Source organism: Molossus molossus, unplaced genomic scaffold (assembly GCF_014108415.1).
Source record: "Molossus molossus isolate mMolMol1 unplaced genomic scaffold, mMolMol1.p scaffold_m16_p_13, whole genome shotgun sequence".
Classification (NCBI taxonomy): domain Eukaryota; kingdom Metazoa; phylum Chordata; class Mammalia; order Chiroptera; family Molossidae; genus Molossus; species Molossus molossus.
The window spans coordinates 48,440,178-48,452,738 of NW_023425348.1; the positions used below are offsets into that span (position 1 = coordinate 48,440,178).

The window sequence follows — 12,561 nt, forward strand, 5'->3', positions numbered from 1 at the left end:
TATTACATAGTATATTTGAAGTTTCATAAACCTGGTTTTGATATTTTCTGATTTATTTTACTAAAATAATCTTAAATAATACCATTTTTTTTGTAAACATATGAAAAATAGAGATATTATTAATTGGTCAGATTGTGATAATAAAAAACTTCCTGGATAAACAACTACAGTAAATTTTAATTTTTGGCTGTTACTCGGTAAAAATTTTCCCAGTTCGAATTTTGCAGAAATCAGGGTGAGAACAGAAAATAGAAGAGAGACACTCAGCACTTGCTGCCACCTGGAACCAGAAGCTCTAAAACAGGGAGTTCTAAGCCAACATGCTCAATCTCAATGGCACAGTCTTCATGCCCTCAGTGCTGACACTGATCGGGATTCCTGGTCTGGAGTCTGTTCAATTCTGGATTGGCATTCCTTTCTGTGCCATGTACATCGTTGCTCTGTTTGGGAATTCCTTGCTCATGATCATCATCAAATCTGAGCGTAGCCTCCATGAGCCCATGTATCTCTTCCTTGCAATGCTTGGGGCTACAGACATTGCTCTCAGTACCTGCATCCTGCCAAAAATGCTAGGAATATTCTGGTTTCACCTGCCAAAGATATACTTTGATGCTTGTCTCCTGCAGATGTGGCTCATTCACACCTTCCAGTGTGTTGAATCAGGAATTCTGCTAGCCATGGCCCTGGACCGCTATGTGGCAATCTGTTATCCTTTGAGACATGCAACCATTTTTACTCACCAACTTCTCACTCAGATCGGAGCTGGGGTGACACTCAGAGGAGCCTTCCTTGTGGCTCCATGTCTCATCCTCATCAAATGCCGGCTGAAAAATTACTGGACAACTCTGGTCTCTCATTCATACTGTGAGCATATGGCCATTGTGAAGCTGGCAGCAGATGATATTCGAATCAACAAGATCTATGGTCTGTTTGTAGCTTTCAGTGTACTTGGCTTTGATATAATCTTCATCACACTATCCTACATCAGAATATTTATAACTGTCTTCAGTCTGACTCAAAAGGAAGCCAGACTCAAAGCCTTTAACACCTGCATTGCCCACATTTGTGTCTTCCTTGAGTTTTATCTCCTGGCTTTCTTCTCCTTCTTTACTCACAGGTTTGGGTTCCATATCCCACCATATCTTCATATTCTTCTGTCCAACCTTTATCTGCTTGTTCCGCCTTTGCTCAATCCTATTGTGTATGGTGCAAAGACCAAGCAGATTCAAGATCGAGCGTCCAAGATGTTCCACTGTAAGGATGTTTCTTGATTTCTTATTATCTTATTTTATAGCAAATAACAAAACATCAGTCAGAGAAACCATTGTTTTTAGAAAGTTTTTGTGTTTTCTCAAGTTCATTGTGTGCTAAAATATAGAGTTGTTAAATTTCCATTCGAAACAGTAAGGCTCTAAATGCTAAACAATTTTAGTTTTTATAGCTATGAAATTAATTCATCAATAAATAAAATAGGCAGAAATCACCAAGACTTATTTGTTGTTCAGTTATAAAGTTATTTCCTCAATCTTTCCACACTCAAATATAAGTGGTTAGCATCTGAGTGAAAATATTGAGTTTGTGTATTTTTTATTTTTATTCATTCATTCATTCATTCATTCATTCATTCATTCATTTATTCATTTTATCCTCACCTGAGGACATTTTTGTATTTATCTTCAGATAGAGTGGGAAGGAGAGAGGGGGGAAGAGAGAGAGAGAAATATTGATGTGAGAGAGATACATGGACCCCAACCAGGGCCGGGAACAAACCGCAACTGAGGTACGTGCCCTTAGTGGAAATCGAATCCAGGACTCTCTGGTCCACAGGCCAATGCTCCAACTGCTGAGCCAAATGGGCCAGGGCTGTGGTTGTTGTTTTTTTATAAACAGAATAAATTCAGTCTAAAGTTGAGAATTCCACTGATAATGAACAAACTTGTATTTGTTTTATTTTGATTGCCTTCCTCTTTTTCTTTACCATTTCTCTAATTTTTGCCATTGAAGTCTTCAAATATTTTCTGTCTTATAATACAGTATCTGTAAACTAAGAAGTTTCAGATTGTCAGTTTTTCATTTCAGTACAAATTATATATTTTATTTTTAGAACATATTGAGATTTGCAGAAATTTGAATATATAATACTGAGAGTTCCCATAGATGCCACACACAGTTTTTCATATTATCATCTTAGTATAGTATATTTGTTACCTTTAGGAAAACAATATAGATACATTATAATTAACTAAATTACATATTTTTTTTTCAAATATATTTTTTACCTAATTTCCTTTTTTTGATCCAAGATATCATCCAGGATGCCACATTGTATTTAGCTGTCACATCTCCTCAAGCTTCTTTTGATGGGAAAAAACTTTGGAGGAAAACAATTTTTATTTTTCTGAGCTGCTGCCAGGCATTTTACAGTGCGATGCTCACACCCAAGTCTGGACATTTAGGTTATGACTTGAGTTAAGATTCCAGCCATAAATTCCCACTTCAGTTTTCCTGGGGCACCTTTGAAAACAATCATTAGAGTTAAGTCCAAGAAAAGTTAGTGACCTCCATTCCAACAATCTTTTAAGTAAGATGTGCTTGTTGCCCTGCTCTGTATCCCCTCCTAACCTGTGACCTGGAGCAGAGGACTGCCCTGCCCCCAGCTTATTGAATCCCCACCTCTCATTTTTTGGGATCTTTAAGTAATACATCTTTGTGAGTCTATTTCCCTTTTGTGGGTGTTTTTGCATGTGGCTGGGCAATTGTTTCAGCACCATTTGTTGAACAGACTAATGTTTCTCCAAAATTGCTATTGCTCTTTTGTCAAAGATTAGTTGACTATTTGTGTGGGTGCATTCACTTCCCCCAAGTGGGAGCTCAGATGGCAAGGGAGATACCTGCTGTTCTTATGTGGGTGGCTTGTGCCTCCTTATTCAGCAGGTCATTATCCTCATGTTCTCAATTTCATGCAGCAGCTGGGTTTCTCAGTCCACTTCTCTTGGCTGTAAATTTCTGAGATGGTCCTTGTTTCTAATGACTTTGACAATATCAAAGAGTACTAATCAGGTACTCATAGGAAATCCTTCTATTAAGTTTTACCTAATGTTATTTTACTTAGAATAGAATTATATGTTTTTGGGAGGAAGATCATAGATGATAAAGTGCATTTTGATTGCATCAAGTGTACATAAAATCAGCATGATTTATCTACTGCTTATGTTGACTTTAATTAGTTGTCTGAAGCAGTCTTTTTAAGACTTTTCCACTTTACAGTTAGTATTGTTTGAATTCCCATTTCAACATTGTAGTTTTTAGAGTGAAGTCTTTATAGGCAGCCCCCACATATGTTTCTTCTCCCTGAGTATGGAGTAGCTAAATAATTTAGTAATTTATTTGAAATTATTCTACATGACCAATTGGTTTATTCTTCTTATTTATTCATTTATTCAATTTATTTATATCAGTGTGGATTTATTATTATTTTTATTATAATGTAGGTCATAATCTAATATTACTATATTTTATTGCTCAAGTTGTTCCAATTTGACCATTGTGAGCTTCCTCTCCTTTCTGATATGCCCGGCATTGTAGTGTGTGTGTGTGTGGAGCACTTACGTGATGGCATTAAAAGTTGCTCCAGGCTCATCTTGGATATTTCCTGAACTGGGCCATAGGTATGCTCGTTGCTACCTGTATGTCTTTCTCTTTGGTTCTCCCAGCTTACAGAGCAAGGAATTTTGTGTGTATGCTAACTTGTGTATACGTTAACCTATGTATAAGAACGTAGCAATAACTATTTCTATATTTAACCATTTGTATCAAAATTAAGCCACTTTTAATTTGTTAATGATATCTGCCCCTTTAATTTGTTACCCTCTGAATCTTTCTGGCCTCTTCTTGATTATCAGTAAATTTCCCGTCCAACAGTGAAAAACCTGCTTTCAACCATTTGTTACCCATTTATTTAATTGGTACTTTTTCAGTACAAAGTCCTGTAGGATTTCATAATTTTTACCCCTGTGAGAAAAACTATATCAACTATAGTAAAGGGTTTATTGACAGTCCTTTCCCTTTGAGTTCTAACACTCGACTTATTTCCAAAGCCACTTAGATCAGTGCCTCTTCCCACCATCCCCTTCAGTGAGGGAATCTCATACATCTACCATACAATTAGACCTTTTTTGTTATAGTCTGCATCCCTCTGGGAATCTTCCAACATCTTAAATAATTACATTTCTTTTCAGGTCCACTCTATGGTTTAATGTTTTGTGTTTGTTATTTATTTCTTTATTTCAATCCTCACCCAAGGATGTTTTTCCATTTGTCTCAGATAGAGTGGGAGGGAGGGAGAGAGAGAGAAACATCAATGTGAAAGAGATATATTGACTGGCTGCCTCCCGCACAACCCCGACAAGTGCCAGGGATAAACCGCAACCAAGGTACATGCCCTTGACAGGAATCGAACCTGTGACTCATTGGTCCGTAGACCGATGCTCTAACCATTGAGCTAAACCAATCATGGCTAAAGTTTTGTGTTTTTTTTAAATGCATAGTCACACCCTGGCGGGTTTGGCTCAGCGGTTAGAGCATTGTCTCGCCGACCAGACAGGCCCAGGTTTGGTTCCCTCTAAGGGCACATACCTTGGTTGAAGTTTGTCCCCAGCCCGGTTGGGATCATGTGGGTGGCAGCCACCTGATGTGTCTCTCTCACATCAATGTTTCTCTCTCTCTCTTCTACCTTCTCTCCCTCCAGCTCTATCTCAAAATAAATGCCAAAAAAAGGCCCTCGGGTGAGGATTAAAAGTAAATGCATAGTTACAACCCTGGTTGATGTTGCTCAGTGGTTGGCACATTGGCCCAAGTTCAATTCCTGGTCAAAGGCATGTAACTGGGTTGCAAGTTCAATAGATGTGTCTCTCTCACATTGATGTCCCTTTCTCTCTCTCCCTTCTTCTTTTCCACTCTGTCTAAAGAAAAAAATCAATAGAAAAAATGGTCTCAGTGAGGATTAACAAAAATAATGCACAGTCATGTATTCACTATCACAGTGTTATACAAGAGTTTCATCAACTTTAAAATCTTATGAATTTCTAGTATTATCCTAAGAAAAACAAGCCAAACAGAGAAAGACAAGTATCATATGATCTCACTTATTTGTGGAATATAATGAACATAAATAACAGCCTGAGGAATGGGGTAATCCAAGAGACATGGAAGTGGAGTACAGACAGACAATCCCCAGAAGAGGGGTCGTGGGGGAGAGATAAACCACAGAACTTATATGCATGTACACATGAACAGTGGACATAGACAACAAAGCTGGGGACAGGGTGGGGAGGGAGGGGGAAGAGGGAATCAGTACGGGGGGGGGGGGGAGAAACATCTGTAACAAAAATAAATATATTAATTAAAAAAAAGAAGAAAAAAGACTAGTAGTAGGGAAAAAGTACTGACTTTATCCATTTTTGTTATTGAAAGGCTTTGGAAATATTATTTTGCCAAATTAAAACTAGAATTATCAAGTCAAGCAAGTTAAAATAAATAAATAAATAAATAAATAAATAAATAAATAAATAAATAAATAAATAAATTAATTTGGGTTTAAAAAAAATCTTATGAATTTCACCTATTCATCTGTAGACAAGTGGTTTGTGAAGGGACAGAGTAAACATGTTAAGGTTTTTTAATCATGTGATCATTCTCCTAATTGCCACTTCAGCAGGTCTTTGACTATGTCCTTTCACTGAATGTATTTTTCCTATAACATTGATGAGATGTCACAGGAACTTAATTCTTGTTTACATCAATTAGCCTAAGGTTAAAATGAGTTCCAATCCATGGTGTTTCAGTTAAAGTTTCAGAACCTATTGATAATGTTAAATGAGGACTTATTGTATAGGACAAAAGCTTCCCTAGACAATACAAAGATCAATGGATATGATGGCACTCCAATCAGATTTTATTCACACAAAGAAGCAGCAATATGGATTTAGCCTATGTGCTATAGGTTGTCCCATGGACTGGTCATATTCATATTCTGTGTGATTGACTAAGAGTAACATTAGACTCTCTAGGTGCAAAGTACAGTGTAGCCATTTAGTAAAATATTAAGGTTTTTAAAAATTTTTTTAATATGTTTTTATTGATTTTGTAGAGAGAGAAAAAGGGAGAGAGAGATAGAAACATTGATAAGAGAGAACATCGATCAGCTGCCCCCTGCATGCCCCCTTTTGGGGATCACGCCCACAACCTGGGTATGTGCCTTGACCAGGATTCGAATGGGGACTTTTCAGTCCATGGGTTGATGCTCAATCCACTGAGCCACAACAGCCGGGCAGATATTCAGGTTTTGAACTTGATTTATTACCTAAAGCCAAAGTTACTCATTATATACATGATTGTATGGATATTTTCATCGTTCCCATCATACCGTCCTTTATTTCTCAAGATGACCAATGATCTTCAGTGTCACAAACCATATGTTTTCCTATTGAGTGTCTCTGCTGCTTTTCTAATTATATGTTTTCCCTGAGGCTTTATTCTCCTTTCATTTATATAAAATCACTGACTTCTGGATGTGTTTTTATTTTTCATACTATGTCTATTTATTTGTATTATGATGTAACCTCTACTTGGAAACTCTAGCCCTGTTACCTGGTAATCTTATTATCATTCTTTAAATTCAACTCAGCTTTTTCTTGACCTCTCCTTAAACATGTTTTAATTAGGTTTTTCTCTCAGGCACTATTATTTTTGGTGTTTCGTAATCATCTACACAATTTTAAAACTATATTACATTAAATTTCTATTTTTCTATATTATCTGAAGTAGATGCTGGATTATTTTTCTTTTTACTTAATTAATTCATTTACCTTTCTTCCCCACTGTGTTTCTCATATATTTTTGGCATATTCCTGACATTTAATAAATACTCTGTGAGACTAACTCTTTCTCTCTTACTGATTTTAGTGACTTGGTGAGATAATAAATTTTATAGGTTGATTTAGGTGAGTGAATATGTGGAAGATGCTCACTTTTGGACATGTCAAATAAAGAAATAGATATGTAGTTGGGAGCTCTATTTAGTCATTTGGAAAAATACTTTTGCTAATTGATCTTCACATCCCAATGCCTGTCATGGCACTGCCGCTGGTACATGTGGAAGATGACTTTGATGACCATTGTGATTATTGTGTTTCCTTCATCATCTCATTTAATCCTCACTCTGACACTATAAAGAATAAAAAAACTGTTTTCTACATTTAATTGTTGATAAAACTCACAACTGACAAACTTAAAAATAAATTCACCCAGCTATTAGAGATGGAAGTAGTATTTGAAGTTGACTATCTCCCTATAACTTTAACTCTAACATATCTGATAAAGCCTCTCTCAAGATATACTCATTGAGTAAATGAAGGAATTGCATTATTGTAAGGGATCACAACTATTTGCAATATAAGACATAAAAGTTAAGATGATACATATATAGTCATCAACAAACAACAATATCTAGGGTAAAACAAAACAAAACAACAAAACATAAAAAGCCACATAAAAAGGTTTTAGAAAATAATTTATTTGAAAAGACACAAATGCTCACTAAGTATTTGAAAAATATATATCAACCTTGGTCAAAAATTATAAATTTCAGCTCAGTGAATTCTCATCTAATGAAATGAGCTAAAAGTAAAAAGATGTGTTTTATAGACTATTCGCAGATATGCCCAAAGAAATTTCCCTTGTGATCCATGGAAAATAAAATTAATATTATTAATTAGGGAAAGAATTGTTTTCAATTGAAGCACTTAATGAATGTGGCCAAAAATTTGTATTATTCAAAATTTAAAAAGAGTAGGGAAACTGTGTGTCAGTAATTAGAATTTTGTGACTTTGAAAATTTTTCTCAAATTTGGAAATCATAACTATAATAATAAAATGCACCGATTGGACATTTATCTAGTAAAATAGAAGCAAGCTCTGAAAATTCTACTAGAATTGATCAGGTATAAGGGGTTTAAGGGAGGCTCAAGAAAATCTACCAGAATATCAAAAAAGACCAGATGTATGGGAATAAAATATAAAATAGTTTTAAAAATAGTCTTCCATATTTTTAAAGGGAATCATAAGTGTAAGACTTTCATCGTGGTGGATAATATCATATGGTAAAAAGCATATATTCTGAAGCTGGAGTCTCAGGATTCAAATTCTACACTGCTACTTCCTAGTTCAACTTATATAATCTCTCTTTCTCAGTTTACTAATTGATACAAGGGCAGTGATAGACACCTATCACACTATAGATTTGTGGCATAAAGGAGTAAATACATGTAAACTACTAAAAAAACAGACAAATACACAGTGATAATTATTTGAAAATTAAGTAATTAATACTATATTAATAAGAGAAAAGAAACTTGAAAATAAATTTTTTTCCTTGAGAATTTTTAAACAAAGCATGCAACAAATAAAAATGAAAAAAAAAACAACCTGTTTTTATAGGCCGCATTTTACAATGTATGAAGAAGTTTTAAATTGTGAAAATAACTAGCCCAGTCATCCCACATTTCTGGGTATTAAATTATTATCAGTACATATAAAATATGAAGTAATGTCAATAATAAATAACAATTGTTACTAACAGTTATTGAAAACTTCCAATGAAGAGGCATTTCTTTATCTCTAAATGATAGAAAAAATACATGCACAGCATTAACTATCTCTGCCAAAAGGCATAGCTGACTCAAGAAATAGAATGTTGGAGACAAGGTTGCAATTATTGTCAACACATCAGAACTTCATGAAACAGATTCCATCAACATGACTTTTCGCTTACATTCTTCAGTTTTCAGAAATTTTCTTAATTGAGAAGAAGAGACTTATCACTTGGTCCTAAATCTGCTTGGTCTTGACACCATATATCAGGAGATTGACTGTAGGGGGCAGTAGAAGGTACAAACTTGCAAAAATTACATGGATGCTTGGAGGTACCTTCTTGCCAATGCAGTGAGTTAGGAAGCTAAACAGTGCAGGTGTGTATAAAACCAGTATAGTGGAGACATGGGAAGCACAGGTGCCCAGTGCTTTAGAGCAAGCATTCTGTAAAAAGAGCTGAAAGACTGCTAAAGGATTTTGACATAGGATGTGGCAATGAGCTCTAGGTCCAATATCATCACTGGAAGGGCAACTGAGATTCCATATACCCTGTTAACGTGAGTGTTGGCACTGGCCAACTTCACCACAGCCATGTGTTCACAATAGGCATGATTTATGACGTCTTTGGTATAACATGGTAGCCTCTTAATTAGGAGAGGAGAGGGCAAAACCATCAGAGTAGTGTGGGTCACACTACCCAAACCCATTGTAATGACCAGGGGTTTTGTCAGGATGGCTGTATAACGCAGTGGGATGCAAATAGCTACATAACAATCAAAGGCCATGGTAACTAGGAGGGCTGACTCAATTATGCAAAACGTGTACATGAAAAACACTTCTCTCACACGCACTTACTTTTCTTAACATGCTTGTAAATTTATAATCGCTCTCATCATCTCAATTTATGATCCTGAACACTATTGATACAAGAAATTAAGGTATATTGATAAATATTCCTAATGGCAATGATTCCTTGTGTAGATGTCTAAATAGAAATAATATGTGTGTGGTGGCAGAAAAACTGTCTAGTTATGGTATCCACACTCTACTATCAAACTTACACTCCTCTGGGCCAGTGTGAGTAAGTATCTGAGGTGTTTCCTTGCAAGGAGTTAAGAAATGTTAAATAAGTTATAACATATTTCTGAAAAATTCAGAACTGAAGCTTTAGCCACAATTAAAATAACTTAGGCTTGTGAAAAATTACTACATAAGGGATGAAGTCTATAATCCAAGACAAAGTTAAGAATTTAAGACAAAATCTGTAAATAGTGAACATTCAAAGTTTGAAGAGTTTTTAAGTATTTATTAAATTCCTGCTCTTTGAAAATTATCAAATGAGTGTCTTCCACCTGTACACTTTGTGTGACATGTTCCATTCTTATATTTGCTTCTGGTAGAATCAAACGTAGAAAAAGGCTAACCTATATATTAGCTAGGAAACATTACTTACAATCACAAACAAGCATAATCGTTCTTGGTAAATACATGTAAATAGTTAAAAAGCATCCTTATTTTTTAATAAATTTATGTACAAGATGGTACCATGTCATCTATGTCAAGAGAAAAGAGGTAACTTCTCTTAATGAGAGAAGCTTCCTGTCAGAACTCTAGAATGTGGTACACAGAGGAAATTACAGAGACCTACCCCCAAATCATAGTCTGCTTGTATAGTCACCCCTCCCACCTCAAAAGTCTTTTCTGTATTCTCCCAGGCTTATTTTGAAAGAAAATTGGAGAAATGCATTTGTTTCAATAAAGTTATTTTTTATGTTATCTTGAGCAGATAGTCTGTTGGGCAGTCCAAATAGCTGCCCAGACCTCTCTAATTTTCTATTGGCAATATCATCTCATCTGTTTCTAAATCATACGGTGCCTTTTCCTTCTGATCCCTGAGCTTTGATATTCTCCCTGTTCCTGAGTCAGTCAGCATTTCCCCTTGCCTGAAATCTGCCTCTTCAGAGTAGAGAACGCTATTGGAATACAGCAGTATTTTCCACACAGTGCTTTTGAATGCGTCATGTATTTTATATTAAGGTGTTATATATATATATATTTTGTAATTAATTAATTAATTTTTGTTACAGATGTTTCTCCTTTTCCCCCCACTGATTCCCCTCTCTCCCTCCCTTCCTGCACTGTCCCCAGCTTTGCTGTCCATTGTTCATGCATACATGCATATAGGTTTTGTGGTTTATCTTTCTCCCACCACCCCCTTTTCTGGGGATTGTCTGTCTGTACTCCACTTCCATGTCTCTGGGACTATCCCATTCCTCAGACTGTTAGGTTCATTATATTCCACAAATAAGTGAGATCATATGATACTTGTCTTTCTCTGTTTGGCTTGTTTCACTTAGGATAATATTTTTCGGGTCCCTCCATGTTGTCTCAAAGGATAAGAGAGCTTTCTTTCTTATAGCTGCATAGTACTCCATTGTGTATATGTACCACAGCTTTTTTTATCCATTCATCTACTGATGGACACTTGGGCTGTTTCCAGATCTTAGCTATTGTAAATAGTACTGCTACAAACATGGGGGTACATATATTCTTTCTGATTGGTGTTTCAGGCTTCTTAGGGTATATTCCTAGAAGTGGGATCACTGGGTCACCCCAGATTAAATTAAGTAAATTCTCCCCATTCTGTTTCATCCATCTATATCTTACTGACACCCAGCCATTTAGGAAATCTCAGAAGTATTCTTGCCTGCTCTATTTCTTATCCTTCAGTCGAGCAGTCATGAAGTCTTCATTTCTGTTAGAGCTCTCACCCTATGCTCTTTGTGTTTTCATTCGCATGTCAATCTCCTTCATCAGACTGAACACCCAAAGGAAGGTACTTAATCTCAGTAAACTCCCAGGAGAGTCTGAGGCAAGATCCAAGGTTTCTCTATGTCCCCCACAGTCCCTTAAAAATTACACTGATTTTTAAAGTTTGCTACCAAGGCTTCTGTCCCACCAGAGATAGTTTATTCATAGTCATTGCCTACCCTTCATTTATTTCAGTTGCCATCTTAGAAGATGTTTCTTCATAATTGTTTCTGGTTATTAGTTACATAAATATTAGAATGTTATTTAAGTCCTCTTCTCCAAATCTCATTCCTCAAAGTCCCATCATTTCTCTCATAAATGTGTGATGTTACTTATGTTTACTAATCTTTCTTGTACTTTCAAATGCTTTATCTTGAATTCTACCTCACAACCCATGATATATTATAGATAATGATAAGGAACAAAACAAGTTTGTTCTTGAGAAACCTCAAATGATCAGTTCCATTGCAGCATCTGGATCAATATGCATATCTGGGAATGGTTAAAAAATATGACAGTGGTAGTCGTGGGCAGAGAGGACTTTGTGCTTAAGTTGGTAGTTATGGTTGCTTTGTAATAGGTTCTTCCAATGTTCAGGAGATCCCTCTGGAAAGTTGAAAGGTCTTTTGGGAGACATAAGATTGAAGGGTAAATAGGTCTGGGCCAGGATGAAGCATAAAACAGTAAAAATGTCCCTTTGGAAAACCTAACATTGTAAACTAAAAAAAAAAGTCTGATGACTTCTATTTCAGCGCTGACATATGATCAACTTAGAATCGTCACTCCTATCCTGACAGGTAAAAGCTAGGCAAACTGAACATTTATGATTTTTCTTGAAGTCATCTTAGTAAGGAGGTCACAGGGCAAATCACCACCCTCAAACATGGGGAGACAGTACATGCAAAGAGGTACAGAGCACAGTATCACTTGCTTGGAGCAGAGGTCATTAAAGTGACAGCAGTAATAACACTTTACTATCCCATCTGACTAGTTGCTGCAGGCTGCATATGTAGATTATCATGAGCATGAGAAACTGTATTGTTTCATAGGTGTCCCCCATACTATACAGGTTTTTCTTCTACAAACTACAATATATTAGTA

General features: G+C 35.9%; 1 protein-coding gene and 1 pseudogene across 1 annotated transcript; one reads left to right on the top strand and one right to left on the bottom strand.

The window, feature by feature from the left end:
* Positions 1-320: 320 nt before the first annotated feature.
* On the top strand, positions 321-1,271 carry LOC118629011 (olfactory receptor 52A5-like). The gene has a single exon (XM_036260105.1). It carries the CDS (start codon positions 321-323, stop codon positions 1,269-1,271), a length of 951 nt encoding a protein of 316 aa, XP_036115998.1.
* Positions 1,272-8,835: 7,564 nt separating this feature from the next.
* Positions 8,836-10,118, bottom strand: LOC118628577 (annotated as a pseudogene).
* Between the last annotated feature and the right edge of the window lie 2,443 nt (positions 10,119-12,561).